General features: G+C 43.3%; 1 protein-coding gene across 1 annotated transcript in view; it reads right to left on the bottom strand.

Annotated features, from left to right (window-relative positions):
• Positions 1–23,827, bottom strand: part of plppr4a (phospholipid phosphatase related 4a) — a 71,380-nt gene extending 47,553 nt beyond the window's left edge. The window contains exon 1 of the mRNA XM_080196513.1: positions 23,432–23,827. Within this exon, the coding sequence (XP_080052639.1) occupies positions 23,432–23,509 (78 nt within the window). The 5' untranslated portion in view covers positions 23,510–23,827. The remainder of the gene's footprint in view (positions 1–23,431) is intronic.
• Positions 23,828–24,091: the final 264 nt, after the last annotated feature.

Below are 24,091 nucleotides of genomic sequence, written 5' to 3'. Positions count from 1 at the left end.
CAATTGGAATTTGAACTTGACTTTTGGAGCAAGCAAGGAATGGATTTGGGTTTGCCCAGTCTATTCTCAGCTTTGGCTTTGTATCTTTAAAATTTATTTATTAGTGTCACAAGTAGCTTACATTAACACTACAATAAAGCTACTGTGAAAATCCCCTAGCTGCCACACTCCGGCACCTGTTCAGGAATACTGAGGGAAAATTTAGCATGGCCAGTATGCCTTTCAAACTGTGGGAGGAAACCGGAGCATCCGGAGGAAACCCACGCAGACACGGGGACAATGTGCAGAGTCCACACAGTAACCCAAGCCGGGAATCAAACCCGGGTCCCTGGCGCTGTGAGGCAGCAGTGCTAACCACTGTGCCACCGTGATGGAATAGGAAAATAAAGACAATATTTTCCACCTTCTCACAAGAGTATGCCTGACTCCATCAAGGAATTGTGCCAAATTTGGTTCTCATGTCATCAATAACGTCGTAGCCATCATCAAAACTATGCTGCTCAGTTTGATGATCCATCTATTGTCTGCAGATTTGAAAACAGAATTGGGGTCAGCAGCTGGTTAAATGGTCTAATCACTCCAGCATTGAAGAAATCAAATCAATAAACCTGTCTTGAGTGATTGACTGTGGTGTTGGCCACCCATGCTTACTCTGAGGGTGAAAGCCATTTTTAGTTACAGAACTGCCATTCCAATATTGGGTAATCAGATTCGACTGTGCAGATCCAAACAAGTGATTGGTTTAGGTTGAAAAATGAGGGTACTTCTGGTAAGGATGTAATGCATTTATGAGCCATCAAGGGTATTTGTCTCATGCACAGCTTATATTCATAGTACCACAGGATCGTTACAGCACAGAAGGAGGCCATTCAGCCTGTCGGGTCCATGTTGGTTCTCAACTATATTCAGTGGTAGTGAATTCCACACATTCATCACCTTCTGGGTGAAAAAAATTCTCCTCATCTCAGTCCTAAAAGGTTAACTCCTTATCCTCAAACCATGATCCCTAGTTCTGGACTCCCCCACCTTTGGGAACATTCTTTCTGAATCTACCCTGTCTAAGCCTGTCTTAGACAGGATACTCTGTCTAAAAATGCTTTAACTTTCTATGAAATCCCCTCTCTGTCAGCGAAGTTGAGATAATTGAATTAATCCCTGAAGACCTTCAGAGAATTTGGCCTCCTGCTGAGTGGCTTTCATCCTCCTCCTCCTCCCATTTCCAATTCCTACCATGTGTGATCTTTCTTAATTCTCCTCGTCATGTTCCGTTCCCAGCGGTATCTTACCTGGCTGCCAAAATTCGGTATTGACAAATTTCAAATGAAATATTGCAAAAGAAATTCAATTTGACTCTAATCTGGGCCATTCTTTATCCAACAATTTTTTTTATGCTCAGATGCTTATCAAATTCAACTTTTCCACAAATGAACCTGCTTCCACCACATTCTGAGGCAGTGCATTCCAGATACAAACCACTCTCTACATTCACAAAATGTTTTCTCATGTCGCCTTTGGTTTTTTTTTGCCAATCACCTTAAATTCACCTTTTCAACCCCTCCAACAAAGAGAATGCTTTCTCCATCTACTTTGTCTAGACCACTATGAAGTTGAACCTCTCCATCAAATCTTCTCTCGACCTTCTCTTTCAGGAGAACTATCTTTGCTTCTCCTCTCTATCCACATAACTGAAATACATAATCCCTGGAATCATTCTCATCAATCTTTTCTTCACCCAAATGAAGCCTTTACGTCCTTACTAAAATGCAGTGCCTAGACTGAACACCATACTCCAACCGAGGCCAAACCAAAAAGGTCCATCCTAAGGTCTTTGCTTTTGTACTCTGTCCATTAATTTATAAAACTCAGGGTTGCCTCCATCTTTTTCATCGCTTTTTCAACCTGTCCAGCCAACTTCAGTGACTTCTGGACACAAACACCTAAGAAATTCACCCAGCAGCCAAAATATTGGGGCTGGGTTTGACATGCTCCTTAATCACTGCAAGGTCAGCATCTGAATGGTTACATGAATAGAGAAGGGCTGGAGGGATACGGACCAAGTAAGAGCAGAAGGATGTTTTTCGTTAGGATATCATGATCAGCAAGGGCTTGGAGGGACAAGGGGCCTATTTCTGTGCTGTACTTTTCTTTGCTCTGCAGCCCTGAAAATGGACATCTAGACTCAAGACGTTGGCTCTATTGATGCAGATGATACAAAGATATGTAGAGGGACAGGTAGTATTGAGGGAGCAGGGGGGGGGTGCTGCAGAAAGACTTGGACAGGTTAGGAGAGTGGGCAAAGAAGTGGCAGATGGAATACAATGTGGAAAAGTGTGAGGTCATACATTTTGCAAGGAGGAATGGAGGCATAGACTATTTTCTCAATGGGAAAATGCTTAGGAAATCACAAAGGGACTTGGGAGTTATTGTTCAAAATTCTCTTAAGGTTAACGTGCAGGTTCAGTCGGCAGTTAGGAAGGCAAATGCAATGTTAGCATTCATGTCAAGAGGGCTAGAATACAAGAGAAGGGATGTACATCTGAGGCTATCTAAGGCTCTGGTCAGGCCCCAAATGGACTATCTAAGGAAGAATGTGCTGGCCTTGGAAAGGGTCCAAAGGAGGTTCACAAGAATGATCCCTGGAATGATGAGCTTGTTGAATGAGGAACAGTTGAGGATTCTGGGTCTGTACTCATTGGAGTTTAGAAGGATGAGGAGAGATCTTATTGAAACTTACAGGATGCTGCAAGGCCTGGTTAGAGTGGATGTGGAGACAACGTTTCCACAACTAGGAAAAACTAGAACCAAAGGTCACATCCTCAGGCTAAAGGGACGATCCTATAAAACAGAGATGCGGAGGAATTTCTTCAGCCAGAAAGTGATGAATCTGTGGAACACTTTGCTGCAGAGGGCTGAGGAGACCAGGTTGCTGAGTGTCTTTAAGACAGAGATAGATACATTCTTGATTAATGAGGGAATCAGGGGTTATGGGAAAAGGCAGGAGAATGGGAATGAGAAAATAATCACCCATGATTGAACGGTGGAGCAGACTCGATGGGCAGAGTGGCCTAATTCTGCTCCTATGTCTTCCAGTCTTAAGGTCTATTCTCTCCCCAAAGATGCTGTCAGAACCTGCTGAGATTTTTCAGCATTTTCTGGCTCTGTTTCAGATTCCAGAATCCACAGTATTTTGCTTTTATCTCTATTCTTTTCTTTGCTCTCTGTTCATTGTCAGGGAATCCTTTCTTTCATCAATTTTATACTCCCTCTCAGCAGGGGCTGCATGAAATTCAGGCCATTGTGTTGAAAGATGTTGTTATTAAATTTTGGCGACCAGATAATGCTACTGCTGGGACTGGGACATGACTGGGAATATATACCCTGTTTAATGTATTTAAGCATGCCATCAACTTTTAAGATTACCAAGGTAAAACACACTGAGTACTGAAACGTGCCAATTTTTTAAAGAAGCTGATTAGATAAGAAAGATGTTCAAATACACTTGTCTCCGTAATAGAATTTTATATTTTAAACTTCACTCGTCACCAATACTGAAAAAATATATTGAAGTCATGATGGAATGGTTGAAGCAAACTCTATGTGACACATAGGGTGGGGTTTTGCAGCCTCACTCATCCCAAAACTGTAAAACCCCGCCTGAGGTCAACAGACCTTTCTATGGTTCACCCCTCGCCTGCTCCGATTTCTGTGGCAGGCAGGACGGTAAAATTCCGGTTGTAGTATGACAGATATACTCTTATCATAAAATTATATATATACTTAGATATGGATATCAAGGAAACCAATCTATGTCTTCTTTTGCCCCCATGTTCTAGGCTTCCATTCTGTTAGTGAAAACCAGCAATGGGAACTATCTGTGTCAAAGCTCCTTTCCAATGACATAATGACTGTCTTCTCCAGTCGTAAGGAAAGGAAATATCTTACATTTGCATGGCAGCTTTCATGAACTCGTGAGATCTCAAAACATTTTAGAGGCAATCAGGTACTTTTGAAAGCCAGTTGATGCTATAATGTGGCAGCTAATTTGCACACAGCAAGATTCCACAAACAGCATGAGGTAAAAATCAGATAATCTGTTGTATTAGTGACGTTGGCTGAGGGCTAAATATTGAGCAGGACTCTGCAGAGAATTCCATGGTTCTACTTCTACATCCACCTGAGAAGGCAGATGGGGACTCAGTTCAACATCTCAGCTGAAAGTCGGCAACTCCGGCAGCGCATTACTTCCTCAGTGGTACGCTCAGGTGCCAGTGTGTGAGTGCAAATCTCCGCAGCGTGATTGAAAATCATAATCTGCCGATTCGGTGTTAGCACTGAGTCAAGGAAACAGGGTAGAGTTTAGAGAAACACGCAAAATGCACAACGTCTCTGGACTGGAGATTGCGCACACTTTATTAGCAATCTGCTCCAATACAATCATTTTCAAAGCAAAAGCCAAGGAAGTAAAGGAATGCTGAGAAACATAGTAAGCGCATCAGTTAAAACATGAGACTGGATGGAGTATTGTCCTCCCTTTACTTCAGAGAATGAAGCATATAAATCAATTCATAAATTTGCTCATCAATTTGAAGCAAACTAATGAATCTTCCATTGTTTAGGGATTCTGCTGGGTGGAGACATGGTGGCACAATGGTTAGCACTGTTGCTTCACAGCGCCGGGGGCCTGGGTTCGATTCCTGACTTGGGTCACTGTCTGTGTGGAGTTTGCACTTTCTCCCTGTGCCTGCAGGGGTTTCCTCCGGGTGCTCCAGTTTCCTCCCACAGTCTGAAAGACGTGCTGGTTAAGTGCATTGACCTGAACAGGTGCTGGAGTGTGGCGACTAGGGGAATTTCACAGTAACTTCATTGCAGTGTTGATATAAGCCTTACTTGTGACACTAATAAATAAACTTTACTTTTACTTTACTTTACAACAGGGAGAGAGGGCTGTCAGGCTGGATTTAAAGTTGGTGGAAGTACAAAAGATGTATTAGTACAGATGGTTTGTATTAAGGGCTAGACACTGAGGAGGGGCTGAAGGCATCTGATGGACAGTGGATATGATGTGGAGTTGCCAGTGTTGGACTGGGGTAGGCATAGTAAGCAGTCTCACAACACCAGATTAAAGTCCAACAGGTTTATTTGTTAGCACAAGCCTTTGGAGCACTGCTCCTTCATTACCTGATGATCCTGCTATCAAATAAACCTGTAGGACTTTAACCTGGTGCTGTGAGACTACTCATTGGGACAGTGGATAGGCCACAGCAAAAATTACATCGGCGTGCCAACCTTAACGATGAATTTATTGATTTCAGTGCGCAACTTTTGATTTAAAAATTGTTATTTAGATACTAAACAGTTCCATCTGTCCAATTTTAATAATGGATAAATGCAAAACTCTCTTAGCAGCTAAGTTGTAATTGGTTCACTGATAAAAGTGACTAGCCGAGAGCGACATGGCAGAAAGGCTTTGGTAAAATGTGTTATTTTTATGTTAGAATTGGGGCTGTGCCAGAATCTTTAAGCATCAACTACTTGTGCCAATTGATCGCAGTGAGCAGATTTCTTGAGGGAACAACATCTTGGCAGTCAGATTAGCTATCAAAAATAAGCAGAAGTCGTAAATGTATAAATGTGCACACGGATTAGGGACAAATCATACCATTGAGGACCCAATTGCAAATTTTTTTTCTCAGCTCACCAGATTACCATCAGTTTCGGCTAAAGTTAAGATTGCTTCTAGTCATAATTCAAGAGATCTTCAACTGTTGTCAGGGAAAGCCTTTTGGAAAGTTGGAAGAAGCTACAGGAGACATGGGGATCAATGTAACCGCAGTAGCTGGGGGTGGCGGGGATGAAGCCTAGGTTAGGCCCTGGAGGCTGGCTGAGAGCAGCAGAGGCTGAGTGACAGATCGCTCTGCTCTCAGAGCAGAGGGGATCTGCACAAGTGCAATTGCGCTCTCTGCTGCTCTCAGGCAATTTAAGCCCCGCCCCCTCCCCTTACAGGCAAGAAACGGTTTTTTGAGGTCTCGTTTTATGCGCTGAGTGCATAAGATCGCAGATTTGGACTGGCACAAAAAACGGATCAGGAACACTCTCCTTTTCACACTCATCCAGGAATGTTTTTCATAAGATCGCCCCCATGGATATGGCAGTCAGTTGCGCATTTTAAACCTCAGGGGTTTTCAAGCGCGATGCATTTGCTTCTGTAGGTTATTTAGACATGTTGCTTGCTGCTCCAAGTTACTGCTTCTTCCTTTCCTTGATATTAATAGACCTTCCCTTTAAGGAATTGCCGTTAGCCCTACACAAATAGAAAATTTCCTGTCTCTGGATCGGTGACCTGCCAATCGAGAAGTATTTCCATAAGCAACTCACGGCCACGTTACAATAAGGACCGAGGACCAAAATCGAGAACACTGCTGACTATTCAACAACATGGGGGCATGGTGGTTAGCACAGCTGCCTCACAGCGCCAGGGACTCGGGTTCAATTCAATTCCAGTCTTGTGTGACAGTGTGGAATTTGCACGTTCTCCCCGTGCCTGCGAGGGTTTCCTCTGGGTGCTCCAGTTTCCTCCCACAGTCCAAAGATGTGCAGGTTACGTGGATTGGCTAAATTGCCCCTTAGTGTCCAAAGATGTGTCGGTTAGGTTGATTGGTCACGGTAATGGTGCGGGGGGAAAGCAGCTGGGTAAGATGCACTGTTGGATAGTCGATGGGCTGAATGGGCTCCTTCTACACTGGAGGGATTCTATAGTTCTACTGTGGGGGCAATCACCATAACTATTCTATCCACCACCCACACATGCAAAGTGCATCATGGAAATTACCCCAATTGATTAATTCTATCACCGAAATATCCATTTATAAAGGAGAATACAGTCACCAATCAAGGGCAATAAAAGCACTGAATTTGAACTTGAGCCCACAATGAATAAATTAGAAAGCTCATGGCAGATGTAAAACTGCCAAATAAATAGATATGACAGTTTACACAATTTGATAATATCATGTCTAAAAGTAGGATATAAATTAATGTGACCATCAAAATATATTATGTATGTAAAAGATCATGTCAATTCTTTCCAATTATTTTTAAATATTTGTGACAGAAATAGAATATTTTACTTTTAGATTACCAGGAGCCATTTTTATGCAGTTGAAATATAAAACTGTCTCCTGCCATTACAAGTTAATGAATGTTCTATATACAACTGAAAGACTGTTTCACAGATGTCCCTAATGTCTGCTTTGAATTGGGTCATGATCTATTGTCAAGGACATCCAAAAATTGCAATTTTCCATAATTGTCCCCAGTGATTCAATGCCTACATGGAGTGCACTTGCTTGATATCCACTTATCCTAACTCACTTTATTTAATTTTTTTGTACTTCCCTTTATAAAAGGAATAATGTTTGTTTTCCAAAGTCCCTTGATTAGGATTACTGGAGTTTTCTCTGGATCATGCAAATCTGCAGATTAACAACCTGATTGCTTTTGTAAAATGGTGATCTTGCATCTGATGTCTGATAGCTTTTGTTGTGCAATATATTTTGGATAAATTTCCATAACTCATGATTCAATTTGCACTTAAGTCATGCATATGCTATGAACTTTCAGGCAGTACTTTAAATTTTTTGAATACGAAAACAATGATCGGAATTTTCCTGTCCTGCCCGCCACAGGAATCGTAACAGGCGGGACACGGACCGTGGAAAGGTCCATTGACCTTGGGCAGGATTTTCTGGTCTTGGGGCAAACATGACTGGAAAATTCCACCCAATGTATTAAAATGGCCACTGAAAATCATGTGATCCTGTCCATTTTGGGCTTCAGGCAGTGCTCAATCTCGAGTAAAACAGCTACTTAAGTATGGGCATTCATGGCTAGCCAGGAAACTCGCACATCTTTTTGTTTAAACATACACCATCAAAATCAGAATAGTGGCATTCCAGGTGACTCATCTCTCCATTTCACCATGGACAAAAGAAACAGTGAAATTCAATGTGCAAGGGGCTCCATCAACCCTCTGTTTCATCATGAAGGTTTCCCAGCCAAACACTACAGGATAAATTTCAAAATGCTAACCAACAACACAGGGTGTGCAATCAACTGCTCACCTTGCTTTGGAAAAATAAGTTTTGAACCTGTACTGGTCAGATGATGAGCACAGCCATGTTTTCTGTCTGCTTTTTAAATGGCAAATGCAGCTTGCAGAGAGACAGAGTTGCACTGATGTCCATCAGAAAAAAACTATCAAACCAGCTGTATGCAGCCAAGGTAACAAACCACAATACCTTAAAACTGGGAGAAGAACTCTCTCCAAACTGTTTCAACTCCAAGTTCACAGGAGAACATGAGCTCTGGAAATTCAACTACAAGAAGCCTTGTAACTTAATGAGTTCCTCTCCTGACGCCATCTCCACTTCAACTAAAAGCATCAACTCATCTGGGCATCTACAGGCCTGCCATGAAAGGAAGACTTAGACAATTATACTTTATAGTTGTATATTATTCTCTTCCTCTGTTCTATCATTTTGTGTGAGTGGTGGAGTGTGTGAGATGAGTGAGTTAGATATGACTTTTTTTTCTTAGAATTTCCAGGGTTAATGTAGGGTAGAAGAATGAGGGGAGATCTCATTGAGACGTATAAGATGATGAATGGGATGGATAGGATAGAGGTGGAGAGACTCTTCCCGCTCAGAAAGGATAGTAGGACTAGGGGGCACAGCCTCAAGATAAAGGGGGGGCGGTTTAGAACGGAGTTGAGGAGGAACTTCTTCACGCAAAGGGTGGTGAATCTCTGGAATTCTCTGCCCGTTGAAGTGCTGGAGGCTACCTCGCTAAATATTTTTAAGATGCGGGTTGATGGGTTTTTGATAAGAGAGGGGATTAAGGGTTATGGGGAGAGGGCGGGAATGTGGAACTGAGCCACGACAGATCAGCCATGATCTTATTGAATGGCGGGGCAGGCTCGAAGGGCTAGATGGCCTACTCCTGCTCCTATTTCTTATGTTCTTATGTTCTTATGTAATAAATAACCTTCTTTATTTTTAAGCTCACAAAAAGCTTGCTGCTGGAATTATTTAAGCTGGGACAACTACTCTGAAAGTAAGAAAAGGCACACATGTCACATACAAAATGCATTGATATTGGGCAGTAAGAAGACACATGAATTTCATCCATGGCACTTCTTTGAAAATGTTATTGAATGTTTCATTATTTTGAAATGTAATTAATAGGTTGAAACATTAATGAGCAGGCTACTGGAAAGGAGGGGACCGCAGCCACATGCTATGAAGTCTAATGTTGAGTTTAGTCTATGTTGAACTCCCAGGTAAGTACGTGGCACCATGCTGCCCCACACATACGCATATCCAAAAGCAATGATACTATTTTAAGAAATCTTCATTATACTATGATTTCAATTCACGTCATACATCATCCCGATATGTTGCACGCATGGCCATTTGTCACCATATATGTATCTCATTCCCACTGTTACTTCTTGAGTCAAGATTAAAATTGGATACCTCACATCCTGTAAAAAGTATCTGGATGAGCACTTAGCACATTATAACATTCAACGCTATGGGCCAAGTGCTAGCAAATGAAATTAGGTGGGAGTTCAGGTATTTCTAATGTGCCAGTGTGGATTCCATGGGCCAAAGCGCCTCTTCTGCAATATGATTCCTCCTGACCTGAAAATGTTCCTGTATAAGTGCAGAATGAAATCCCAACAATGGAAAATTTGTGAAATCAATATCAGCTCCCTTTAAACCTGAAAATTAAAGATATGCATTGCCAATGTTCAACTGGATTATTTTAAATTTGAGGGTGTAAATTTCATATCTTCCAAACATTTTAATGTGTCCATCAGCGCTCCAACTTAATTTGCAAAATATATGAAGGATCAATTCTTGTAATATATTCATTAAGTAGCAAATATTAACTGGTGTTACAAGTTAATCTTTTCTTGCCACCAAGTTAAATTTCCCCTCAGAGAATACCAGGAAGCTGTGCAACGTAACTCTTACATTGTTGCAAAAAAAAGCTGGAAAATCTCAGCAGGTCTGACGGCACCTGTGGAGAGAGAATAGAGCCAAACTTTTGAATCAAGGTGACCCTTCACCAGAGCTGCCATCCTGACTCGAAATGTTGGCTCTACTCTCTCTCCATTGATGTTGCCAGATCTGCTGAGACTTTCCAGCATTTTCTGTTTTTGCTTCAGATTCCAGTAATTTGCTTTTATTTCAGCTCGTTGTGTTATCCACGTTATAGTACAGAGCTACAAAGACAGAAGTGAACTAATTGTGTGTTAATATGGTTAGGTGAAGTGAAAATGAACTTGCATTTATATGATGCCTTTCATGACAAGAGGATATTCCAAAGCACTTTATAGCCAGTGAAATGTAGGAAATTCAGCAGGTGATCCACACAGGACAATCTCTGAAAAACAGCAACCTGACAATGACCAGCTATCCTGTTTAATTCTGTGATGTTGATTGAGGGTTAGGCATTGGCCAGATCGCTGGGTCTAACTCCCCTGTTCTTTTTTCGAAATCGTGCCATGGGACCATTTACACCTGGGCCAGTACGTTGGCACAGTGCTTAGCACTGCTGCCTCACAGCGCCATGGATCCCGGTTTGATTCCCGGCTTGGGTCACTGTCTGTGCGGAGTCTACAAGTTCTCCCCGCGTCTGCACGGGATTTCGCCTGGTGCTCCGGTTTCCTCCCACAGTCTGAAAGACATGCTGGTTAGGTGCATTGGCCATGTTAAATTCTCCCTCGGCGTACCCGAACAGTTGGCAACTAGGGGATTTTCACAGTAACTTCATCCCAGTGTTAATGTAAGCCTACTTGTGACACGAATAAAATAAACTTTTAAACATCCACCTGAGGCGATCTCAGTTTAACATCTCATTTGAAAAACTGTCTCTCAGCAGTGCAATACTCCCTCAGCATTGCAGTAAATTCATCTTTGTTTCTTACACTCAAATCCAAGATTTGATCCCACCAAATTCAAACTCAGAGCCAAGTGAAACCAACCACAGCTGACATCCAAATAGGGCAGGAGAAGGAATCTATGGACCAGCTGGGTCAAACAACCCATTTCTGAGCTGTAAATTCAATGTAATTTTTCAAGTTAAATTATCCGCCCACAGTGTAAATCAGAGCAATGCAGATTCCTCATTATGTGCTGCAACTTAGAACTCAGAACAAAGACCTGACCAATGGACAAATGACACATAGATTTGTCTACAGAGTAGGAGGACAAAATGGTAAAAGAGAGCATTGAGGACTAGGGACAGCAGATTAGCACAGTGGTTGGCACTGCTGCCTCACAGCACCAGCGACTCAGGTACAATTCTGACCTCAGTTGACTGTCCGTGTAGAGCTTGCACATTTTCCCCATATCTGCGGGGATTTCCTCCAGATGCCCCGGTTTCCTCCCACAGTCCAAACATATTGCGGGTTAGGCGGATTGACCATGCTAAATTTCCCATTGGTGTCAGAGAGATTAGCAAGGTAAACATGTAGGGTTATGGGGATAGGGCCTGGGTGCAATTGTTGTCGGTGCAGGTTTGATGGGCCGAATGGCCATCTTTCTGCATTGTAGAGACAGGGTTTGATATTTTCTTTAAAGAGAGGAAAGAAGTGACTTCTACAGACCAGCGTGTAAGGAAAACAGGTGTGACTAAAAAGAAAATGAGGTGGAAAATGGCAACCATAGAGAGTAGCTCCTAGAGATGGTTGATATTAATTGATATAAAATATAACTTTGTGAATTTAAGGTAATAATCTACTGGTGCATAGTGTTGACTTACAAAAGGATATTGCCTGGCATGTAGACTCTTACATTAATATTTTTAATAGTCTTGAAATTTGCCTTCAATATCCAGAAGTCATAAGATTTTCTTGTATTAAGTGTCCAACTGTTTCATTGGTTGGAATTTAAAACCAATTAATGCCCACTTAAGGACCTCTTGCCATCACCACTGGCATTCATCAAACGGTGATTGGGGCAAAGAAGCCTAAGGGAGTCCTTCATCGGCAGGCACTCAGGCCTGAATTTTACCGTCCTGCCTGCCACAGGAATGGGAGCGGGCGAGGGGTGGACCATGAAAAGGTCCTTTGACCTCAGGCAGGATTTTATGGTTTTGGGTTGGGCAAGGCCGTAAAATCACACCCTCAGTGTCAAATCAAGGAACCCAACATTAAGAAATCAGGGAGCCCACTAGTCACTCCCCTGCCCTTTCTTCCAAACATCTTGCGTACCCACTCCCCTGCCCCCAACAGTTTCACTCTGATACTTTCTACCCACCTTCACCTATCAACTGGATGAAATTCCACTCCATCACTAATTCATGTTGCAAAACAACTTCTAGTTTTATGACACAAAAACAGAAAGTGCTGGAAAAACTCGGCAGATCTGGCAGCAAGTATGGAGAGAGAAACAGAATTATCATTTCGCGTCCTTATGGCTGTTCTCCAGATCTCTAATCAAGTCACACGGACTTGAAATTTAACTCTATTTATCTCCCCACAGATGCTGTCAGGCCTGCTGAGTTTTACCAGCATTTTCTGTTCTTGTTTCAGGTTCTAGCGTTGGCGATATTTTGCTTATATTTTAGTTTAATGATACAGCTCAATATTTCTGACTTAAATGACTCTGAGTTCATTTGCAAATTCAGCAACCATCGAACTTAGGAATATGAATACCTTTGAAAGAGTATTGTTATTTTCCTTTATAGTTCTAGCCATACGCAATGATCTTCCTTGGTACTTGAGCTTTTACAAGGGTAACAAAATCCAGAGTGAGTTTAGACAATAACATTTTGCATAGTCGTTGATGTCAATTGAACTTCTGTGTTAGTTCTTTGTAACATTATTTAAAGCCAGCTATTCTATGAATATTAAACATTGTGTAATATGTTTTAAAATTGTTTATGAAAATTGACAAGAAAGGAACTATGGGGGGCGATTCTCCCAAAAAAATTCTAAGTGTCAAATTCACGTGAAAACTGGAGTAAATCACACTGTTTTTTCCCCAGTGGGAGTTCAGAGAAGCATTGCTGAGTGCACTAGTGTAATTCCAGTTAAAGTTCACAGGGCAGTGCCTATCCTCACCAGCACTGCACTGAGCAGGCCACTGCATGTGTGCTGATGTGGCCATGCTGAGATTGGCTCATGCGCAGTAGCCCCTGTCTGGCCAGTTCTGCGATTCCCGCAACGCTGGCCCTCAGAGTCCTCCATCGCCTGATCGCTGACTCCCAAGCATGCTTGGGCCCAGCCTGGATGCACCCCCTCCCCCCCACCCCCCAAGATTCCTGCAAGTGGGGAGCTATTGTAATCCCCGCTGGAGTGAAATACTCCAGGTGGGTGGGAGAGGATAGTGGGCCTGGAGACTTCAGTCCTGGGCCCACTAATTACATGTAAATAGGATTAAAATTAGAAGCCACTTGCATTAGGCAGCTCTGCACCTATTACTGGTACAGAGCTAATGGCGCTGGGAATCCAGCGCTGGGAGACGGGGCTGGCCACCCAGCGCACATTACGCTAATGCAGCGCTGAAACCTCTCAGCCCACTGTGCTAAAAAGTCAGCACAAGGGGATGGGAGAATCACCCCCTATATGTTTAACAATGGAAATAAGGACATCTGGCACATGCCAAATACCCTCTTGAACTTTATTTTTCAAGTTTTTTTTAAGTATCAAAGTTTGTTCATGAATTCTTGTATTTGTATTAATACAAGACAATATTTTAGTTCACAGGAGCAGGGAGAAGAACATATTTAAAATGGATTCATTGGGCAGACTTGTATGGGTTCTTGCTGGCAGGTTTCAGTGGAGGCGGCCTGTAAAATTCCCTGGGTGGTCTTCCTGCCTTCCCCCGAGCTGTGTAGAATTGTACATGCAGCGGCCAAGGTGTACGGCAGCTAAACTTCCCTCAATCCAATTGAGGCCCTTATGTGGCCTATGCGGTGGTACAGTGGTTAGCACTACTGCCTCACAGCGCCAGCGACTCAGCTTGGGTCACTTTCTGTGTCGAGTCTGCACATTCTTCCAGTGTCTGCATGGATTTCCTCTGGGTGCTCCAGTTTCCTCCCACAGTCCAAAAGACATGCTGGTTAGGTGCATTGGCCATGCTAAATTCTCCCTCAATGCACCTGAACAGGCAACAGAGTGTGGCAACTAGGAAATTCTCACAGTAACTTAATTGCAGCGTTAATGTAAACCTACTTCTGACACTAATAAGTAAACTTCAACTTGATTTGCCATTTGGGAGCTGCTTCACACCAGGATGGGATGGGGGGTGGGTGGAGGGAAAGCCCAGCAGGTCACTCTGCTCGAGCCTCAGTTGGGAAAATGAAGAGGGGTCACCCCTATCCCCTGCCACTTTCCAGAATAGGCATCCCACTCCACCCAACCCCTACCAACTGGTGGCCTTGCCATCATGGCAATCACCACCACCCAGTTCTCCCGACCACACCACCCACCTCCCTCCTGACCCTGTGGGACTACACATCTGCCTAGTCCTAGGGGCTCCAGCACTTAAGATCGTTGGGACTGCTTGTAGTCCCAGCAGTGGACACTGCTCAAGGTGGCGCTGCTGGGGCAAATTTGATGGTAGTGCTCTGAGGCGGGGCCTCTTCCTGAAGAAGGGGTGGCAATCTGTCCTCCAATGAGTTAATGCTCCGCAAGGCAGGTGGCCAAAAATTCCTAGCCGTAGTGGATTTGGCAAAGATCTTGTTTAACTTTATTTCTTTAGCTGCGTTCAGCGACCAGTGCAAGATATGTCATGAAGCCCTAAGGTATATGTGGGCAATATTTGGAGGGGTTGCACTTAGTGAAGCTGTTCTTCCCCAGATATAATTGCATTTTTCATAAGATATACATAACTCCAGGTGTACAGGATTTCAATTCCATTTCAGAAAGCTTTGAGGTGATCTCGTTGATGTGCTTATGATTAAGTGATTTGATAGGTAGATACAGAGAAACAATTTCATCCTGAGGGGGAGTTCTGAGCAAGGGTAAATAATCATAAAATCAGAGGTGCACCATTTAGGTGTGAAATCAAATAGTATTTTTTCCACACAAAGCCGATGGAAAATTTGGAACTTACTCCACCAAGTAACTGTGGATGCTTGTTTCATTAGAATTTTAAAGACTGAGATAAATTGACCTTTTTGGGTAAGGGTGTTTCAGGACATAGAACCATAGAAATGTTACAGCACAGAAGGAAGCCATTTGGCCCATCTTGTCCATACCAGCCCGAGGACACCCAGGTGCCCTTGCAAATACCACCTTCCTGAACCCAGCTATAAGCCCTGTAGCTTACAACACTTAAGGTGCAGATCCAGGTATGTTTTAAAAGAGTTTAGGGTCTCTCTGCCTCTACCACTAACTCAAGCAGTGAATTCCTGATACTCACTCCTTTTGTGTGAAAAAAGCTCTTCCTCATGTCCTCACTACACCTACTACCACTTGAATCTACGTCCTCTAGAATTCTCCACCAGGGGAAGCAATTTTATCCTGTCCTCTCTATCTTTCCCCTCATAATTTTGTACACCTCTATCAGGTCACCCCTCAGCCTTCTTTGTTCTAAGGAAAATAACCCGAACCTGTCCAATCGCTCCTCATAGCTGTATTTTTCTAGCCCTGGCAACGTTCTTACAAACCTGCTCTGCACTATCTCAAGGCAATTACATTCTTCCTGTAATATGGATCAGAATTCTAACTGACTTAATCTCTATCCTGCCCGCCACTGGAATCGGAGCGGGTGAGGGGTGGACAATGAAAAGGCACATTGATCTCGGACGGGATTTTACGGTTTTGGAATGAGCAAGGCCGTAAAATCCTGCCCACGGCAACCAGAACTGCACACAATACTCCAGTTGTGGCCCCACCAGTGTTTTGTACAATTCCAACATTATATTCTTATTTTTATATTCTATACCTATGCCAATGAAGGAAGCATTCCACATGCCTTCTTTACAACCTTGTCAATTTGAAATGCTGCCTTTAGGGACCTGTGTACTTGTACGCCAAGATCTCTCACTTCACCCACCCTTCTTGGATCAATGATGCACAAATGAAGCTCTGAGATGAAAGGCAGAACATGTTTGAGGAGTTTGTCCAGGTCACAGCTATGAGACATTCGGTGCTAGAACCCCGACTGTTTACATTATATATTAATGATTTGGGAGAGGTAACTGAATGTATTATCTCTAAATTTGCAGATGATGCAAAGTTGGGTGGGAAGGTAAGCTGAGAGGAGGATGCAGAGATGCTTCGGTGTAATTTGGAAAGGCTGAGTGTGTGGGCATTTGTATGGCAGATGCAGTATAAAGCGGATAAATGTGAGGTTATCCACTTTGATAGCAATAATGGGAAGACAGATTATTATTTGAATGGGTGTAAATTGAGAGAGGCGGATACTCAGTTGAGACCTTGATGTCCTTGTGCATCAGTCGCTGAAAGAAAGTGTGCAGATACAGCAGGCAGTAAAGAAGGCCTTGATAGAGAGAGGATTTGAAGATAGGGATGTTTTGCTGTAATTGTACAGGTCATTGATAAGGCCACACCTGGAGCATTGTGTGCAGTTTTGGTATCCTTATCTGTGGAAGGATGTCCTTGCTATAGAGGAAGTATAGTGAAAGTTTTCTAAGCTGATTCTTGGGATGACAGGTCTGTCATGAGAAGAGATTAAGTCAGTTAGGATTATATTCACTGGAGTTTAGAAGAATGAGCAGGGATCTCATAGAAACTTATAAAATTCTAGCAAGATTAGCCAAGCTAGATTCAGAAATATGTTCCCAATGGTGGAGAAATCCAGAACTAGGGGTCATAGTCTAAGGATAAGTGGGAAAACTTTGGAAACTGAGGCAAGAAGAAATTTCTTCACTCAGAAGGTGGTGAATGTGAGAAATTCACTACCACAGAATGTAGTTGAGGCCAAAAGAAGAAACTAGATATTGTTCTAAGGATTAAAGGGATCAAGAGATCTGGGAGAAAGAGGGGGGTCAAGATATTGAATTTGATGTCCAGCCGTGATCAAAATGAATGATGGAACAAGCTTGAAGGTCCGAATGGCCTACCCTTGCTTCTAATTTCTATGTTTCTACGCTGTAATTTATGACAAGAATTAAGAAGAAAAGACAAAAATTTAACTCAGTAATCTAAATGTTAAACAATTTTTCCCTTTAATCTTGAAGTGAAATATCAGAATCTGTGCACAATAAAACATTCATACTGGATGATCCTTTGGAATGAGCTCAGGATTGTTACACCACAATATTTTCCACAGAAGCCTGATAGATGTCACTTATATTTCAAGCAACTATGGAAATCTCTGATTAGAGGAAAAGGAAAATTGTGCGTTTTTATTTTAAGTTTATTTATTAGTGTCACAAGTAGGCTTACATTAACACTGCAATGAAGTTACTGTGAAAATCCTCCAGCCGCCACACTCCAGTGCCTGTTTGGGCACACAGAGGGAGAATTTAGCATGGCCAATGCACCTAACCAGCATGCCTTTCGGACTGCGGGAGGAAACCAGAGCACCTGGAAGAAGCCCATGCAGACATGAGGAGAATGTGTGGACTCCACACAGATGGTGACTCACGCCAGGAATCAAACCCAGGTCCCTAGTGCTGTGAGGCAGCAGTGCTAACCACTGTGCCACGTGCCACTCTATGCTTGCTTCCATGCTCAGATTTCCATTCAAATTGAATGCTGATTGAAAGATAATATTCTACCCTGTTGGTTCCTTGCTAACTTAAAAATACATTTAAACTGAGCATTTAAACATTTTCAGATGAACAATGGGTATTTTGAGCTTGGATTAGCATATCTGCAGTTATACTGTAGCAGGTATGATGCTGCTGTGAAGTATGCAGTGAAACGAGATTACCTCCTGGAAGTGGCCTCACACCTCACTAGAAGTGGTTTCAAGATACACAGATAAGTGGCAACATAATTCGAAGGATTCTAAGAAGCTGTGACATGCTGACTTTAGCTTCCAAATGCGTTATATGACTCAAAGTACACTATAGTTGATTTGACACTCAAATCACACAGCAAACTTTATGATGATGAGAATCAACTGTGTTTGCATCAATACAAATTCTGTATTTAAATTAGTGGTTGGGTAGAAAACAATTGGTATAGTATAGTCATGAATTTTTGTGTCCTATGTAACCATGAATCTGATAGGCTTGTTTCGTTATTTTCATTGAGATTGGGGTAGTGGCAACTCTGTCTCTAAGGGAGGGGATGGCAGTGGGTGGGCATGGTACAATCTGTCTCCAAGGAGGAGTTGAATAGTATACTTACAGTGTATTGTAGCTATTGGTCTTGGACAGTTCCAGCTTGGCAGAATTGCATTCATACTAACTACTTCTAATCATAGACAAACAATGGTATGCATTAAATTTTCCTACTTGTTACCTCTGGACTCAATTATTCCAACACATTCCTGACTGATCTTCCACATTCTACCTTCCTTAAACTTGAGATCACCCAAAACTCTGCTGTCCGCATCTTAACTTACAGCAAGTCCTGTTCCACTATCATCCCCGTGCTTGCTAACTTCCATTGGCTCCCAATCAAGCAAGGGCTTGACTCAAACATTTTCCTCCTCATTTCTTAAACCCTTTCATGGCCTTGTCCAGTGCGATCTCGAAAATCACCAGCTCCACAACCCGCTTGAAATATCTGGACTCCTCTAAATCTGGCCTCTTGTACATTCTCAATTATAATTCCTCTGTCACTTGTGGTCATGCCTTCAGCTGCTTGACTCAATGCTCTGGAATACTCTCCCTACATCATTCCACCTCGCATCACCATGAAGACACTCGTTAAAATCATCCTCCTTGACCAAGATTTTGGTCACCTGAATTAATATCTTCTTTTTTTCCCTAGAAGGAGGTCATTTGGCCTATCAAGTCTGTACCAACTCTCCGACACAGCAACCCACCCAAGCCCTATCACTGCAACCTCACACATTTACCCCGTTAATTCCCTCTCACCTACACATCTTGGGACACTAATGAACAATTTAATATGGCCAATCCACCAAACCTGTACAGCTTTTGACAGTGGGAGGAAACTGGAGCGCCCAGGAGGAAATTCACGCAGACATGGAGAGAATGTGTAGGCTCCACAAAGACAGCCAACCAAGGCTTGGAATTGAACCCCCGTCCCTGACACTGTGAGCCAGCAGCACTAACCACTGTAGCCTATGTGGCACGGTGATATACGTTGTTTTATAATGTGCATTTAGAAGTGCCTTGAGATGATGCATTATGTTCATGGTGATATATAATATTGTTGCTGCTTGCTGTTTGGCAGGAATGGTAGTCACCTTCTCCAGGAGAGAGTTGTGTATTTGCTTACATACGTAAATTATGGACAGAGCTCACTCCCAACAGCAGCAAGTGTAAATATTTACAGAACAGGAAGGGTGTGCTTGAACTCCTTCAACCTTAAACATAATAGTATAGGGGAATGTGTGTGTGAGTGAGTGAGTGAGTGAGAGATGGGGACAGGATGGAACAGTTCCATGGATTTACATTCCTTGTGGCATTGCGCTGCACAGTGGCACTGCTGCCTCACAGTGCCAGAGACCCGTGTTCAAATCCCGGCTTGGGTCACTGTCTGTGTGGAGTTTGCACATTCTCCCCGTGTCTGCGTGGGTTTCCTCCAGGTGCTCCGGTTTCCTCCCACATTCCAAAGATGTGTAGACTAGGTTAATTGGCCATGCTAAATTGACCTTAGTGTCAGGGGGTTAGCAGGGTAAATATGCGAGGCTACGGGGATACGGTGGGATTGTTCTCAGATGGGCCAAATGGCCTCCTACTGTATTGTAGGGATTCTATAATTCTATGATTAGACAGAAGTAACTTGAGACTGTCGCCATAAGGGATGGCATCTCCAGTCAAATTAATGAGTGTTAGTTACTGTGCTGATGGGAGAGTAGCCACTTCCTCATCGCACATATTGCATTGGAAATCCAATGGATTTCCAAGCATGCCAAGCAATTGGCAGCCAGGCTTTGCAACCTCCCTGCCTCAAATACATTCAAACTGAACCAGCAGAGTGATCATGGTTCACCATGATAAATTGCCCCATAGTGTCAGGGGGATTAGCTGGGTAAATATATGGGGATAGGGCCTGGGTGGGATTATTGCCGGTGCAGGCTGGATGGGCCACATGGCCTCCTTCTGCACCATAGGGTTTCTATGATTCCATGAAAATCCTCCCAAAAATTCAAGCTAGATTTTGGTTTGTTCATGGAACATCCGACTTGATTTCCTCAGCTTGTCAAATCTATGAAGAGTGTATCGGGGCCCTTCAGTGATGCTCAAATTTAGCATTGATACAAAGCTAAAATTGTGATGTGTACAATCACTAAAAGTGCTATGTGTAAGTAACAACTCAGGGTGAACTGAAAATATCTGAGAATAAAATGATTGGAAGAGTCTGGGGTACTCCACATATAATAACAAAGAAATGGATTGGTTCACACTACATTGTTCAACAGGAAGTGAAATAATAGAATAAAATCCCTACCGTTAGAAGGAGGCCATTTGGCCCATTGAGCCTGTACCCACAACAATCCCACCCAGGCCCAATTCCCCCAACCCCATGGCATTTACCCTGCTAATCCCCCTGATACAAAGGGACAATTTAGCAATGGCCAATCAACTTAACCTGCACATCTTTGGATTGTGGGAGGAAGTTAGAGCATCTGGAAGAAACCCATGCAGACACAGGGAGAATGTGCAGACTCCACATATACCCAAGGCTGGAATTGAACCCGGGTCCCTAGCGCTGTGAGGCAGCAGTGCTAACCACCGTGCCACTGTACCTGATAGCTCAGCAAACATTAAAAGCAGGATATTACTTGGAGCTGACTACTAATCTCCAAAATTCAGCAATTTGTTCGATTAGGAAATAGTACCATTGGAGACACGTCGAGGAATAGAATTGAAAAATGAAAGACTAGTTCAGTTCTTTTACAAAAAATGTCCTGGAAAGAGCAAGGAATTTCATTGTCCTATCTCTGTCAGGTATTATCTACAGTCTCTCTGTGCTCAGGAGGTATCATAAGCTAAACTGCACAAAAGCGGCGTAAGCTTCTGTTGCTACCTGTTGTTTTAATAGATGATAAAAGATGAGTATATTCTCCTAACTGGAAGAGAATAATTATTGTTCAGGATGTATGATCCTTCAATCTCTCCACACAGGGAATACAAAGGCACATTTACTGCATTTTGCAAGAATGCCCCACAAACTGGTGGAATAGCATATCTCATGGACGGTGTTGCAAATTGGATTTTTTTCCCCTCAGATTGTATTATTTTCACACCGGATATTGCCGGAAATTCAAATTGATAGCAGATAGTGGGGTGAGGTCAATGGAGTGTCTGGGACCTCCTGACCTTCAGATCCATTTCCTTAACCAATCAGATTTAAGAATAAATGGGTGGTATGGTGGTTAGCACTGCTTGCCTCACAGTGCCAGGGTCCCAGGTTCAATTCCAGCCTCGGGTCACTGTTTATGTGGAATTTACACTTTCTCCCCGTGTCTGCATGCATTTCCTTTGGGTGCTCTGGTTTTCTCCCTCAGTCCAAAGATGTGCAGGTTAGGTTAATTGGCCATGCTAAATTGACTTTAGTGTTGGGGGATTAGCAGGGTAAATGTACAGGGTTACGGGAATAGGATCTGGGTGGGATCATAGTCAGTACAGATTCAATAGGCTGAATGGCCTCCTTCTGTACAGTAGGGCTTCTATGAATAAAGAGCATTAGAATCCCCACAGGAGACCATTCGACCCATTGAGAGCCTGCACTGACAACAATCCCACCCAGGCCCTATCTCCATAAACCCTAAGGGGCAATTTATCTTGTCAATCAACCTAACCCACACATCTTTGGACTGGGGAAGGAAACCGGAGCACCTGGAAGAAACCCACACAGACACGGGGAGAATGTACAAACTCCACACAGACAGTCACCCGAAGCTGGAATCGAACCCGTGTCTCTGGCACCATGAGGCAGCAGTGCTAACCATTGTGCCACTCTGCCGTGCCGGCCAATGAAACTGACCAAACAGCAGAGAATGAAATGGGATAAGTTAGGTCAAATCTGATACGGTAAATGAAATAAAGTGAGAGAAAGAAAGTAAGTGGATTAATGCAGAACAAAAAAAGAGACAGAAAGGAAAATTGACATTTTCCCCAAAGGTGGGTGTTTTTAAATGTCAATTTAAATGAACACAAGAACAATTTACTACCTGTGGACATGATACTTTGTTCTTGTTCTGGGGCCTTGAAGTTTGAGGACCAGAAGTCACATCATTAGCATGTCCCTTCTGGCATGGACTATCAACCCTAAGTAGCTTTGATGAGATTCATTCGCAATTTTTTTGGCATGCAATTGGGGGGGTGGTGGGCTTAGAGTAAAATGGTTTTGACAAGACTAATGATGGAGCAAGACAAATCATCCAGCAAGCTGTGATGAATCCAATCTCACATGCAAATTGTACTTTGTAAATGCACCCACAATGGTGGGCATTCACCACACTGCCAGCTATTTCTAGGCCGTTCTATGTTCATCAGGTACACTGGCAAGCTGCTGGTGCTGTCCATTGTATGCAATGAATATGAAATATAAGCAACAAGACCCCGGAAAATGCAAGGAAATATAAGCAGTTGGTTTAAAGCTTCCCTTAACACAATGGTTCTGGTGATTTACTGTGTCTTCTCTCCAGAGTGATTTTGAAGGGTGCATTATAGTATTCTAGTCTGCAACATGACATTCAGTGGTGAACAATGTGCCTTTTCCTTAAATAAAGTGCTGTTCCAGTGCCTGTGAATGTTAACACAGAGGGAAATAGCACTGTGTTGTTGCTGCCGCTTTCACTACTCAATCACTCCCAGGGTGTAAATGCGAATCTTGCCTGTGCATGCACATTTTTTTTCGTTTTATGTGTTTGAAATGCACTAATCGAAGGCACCGTTCGCCTTGAACAACTGGGAAGGGAATGCTGGAAATACTGCCCCAGATGTAGCGTATTTTTTATCTCCCTCTCTCCCTCTCTTGGAGGCATCACCACTTTGGATCGATGCTTGCTCGCTGAGTGCACACTTCAGCTAGCTGCCGACGTGATTCCCATGCACGATGGTCTGAAGGCTGAATAAATAAATGGCTCGCATCTTGGCTTTTATCACTGGGGCGGGAGACACGACCACGGACAGCGAGGAAGCAGGACTGCCCCTGAATTGACATGGGCTTGGGGAATGCCACCGTTTGAAAGTTGCAGGAGTTATTTGTGGCTAAAGGTGGGGATAGAAGGGAAGTGCGGGGTGGGGGGGGGGGGGTGGAATGTCTTACCTGCCGGCGATTGCCGCATCCACTTACCTCCACGAAATAGAAGCAGGGCAGCAGGGTAACGCTGTCTTTCGTGAGCCTCCCTTTCTGTCTCTCCTTCGAAGACATGTCGGATCTTCAAGCTCCTCTTTTCCCCCTCCCCAAAAAATATACACACACACACACACACACAGATACGCCGCCGACTGCTCCAAGATGCTGCTCTTACACACTCCTGTAGCTCATATTTCCCCAGCCCTGATTTTGCTGGGGGTGGGGTGGGGGGCTCTCAATAAATCTCTCCGCTTTTTTTTTTCCAAGCGCCCCTGTAAATAACCAAGGCTGTGCGGGCAGAGCTAACGCAGTGGAAGTCACACAGGCTTGTCCGCACGTTGCCACATTTCAATTACTTGCCCCACTTCTGCCGATTGGTGACTGTTGGGTCCCCCCCATCTCCTCTCCTCCCCTCCCCGCGGCGAGAACATGCTCCAATTATTTCACCATGCATATTAAATCGCGGAGCTTGGCACACAGGGACAGAGCGTCACTAACCGGCTCCATATCAGCACTGTGGTTAAAGGCATATACACACACATATAGAAATTCATTGAGTCCACTGTATCGCTTGCCAGAGAAGTCTTAGGCTGCGCCAACAGTACTTTGCTTTTATATAAAAGCTCAAGACTCAAGAATACCTTCTTCCCTGTTGCC

Source organism: Carcharhinus amblyrhynchos, chromosome 9 (genome assembly GCF_965287045.1).
Source record: "Carcharhinus amblyrhynchos chromosome 9, sCarAmb.v2.hapA, whole genome shotgun sequence".
Lineage (NCBI taxonomy): Eukaryota > Metazoa > Chordata > Chondrichthyes > Carcharhiniformes > Carcharhinidae > Carcharhinus > Carcharhinus amblyrhynchos.
This window is presented reverse-complemented; position numbering and strand designations above follow the sequence as displayed.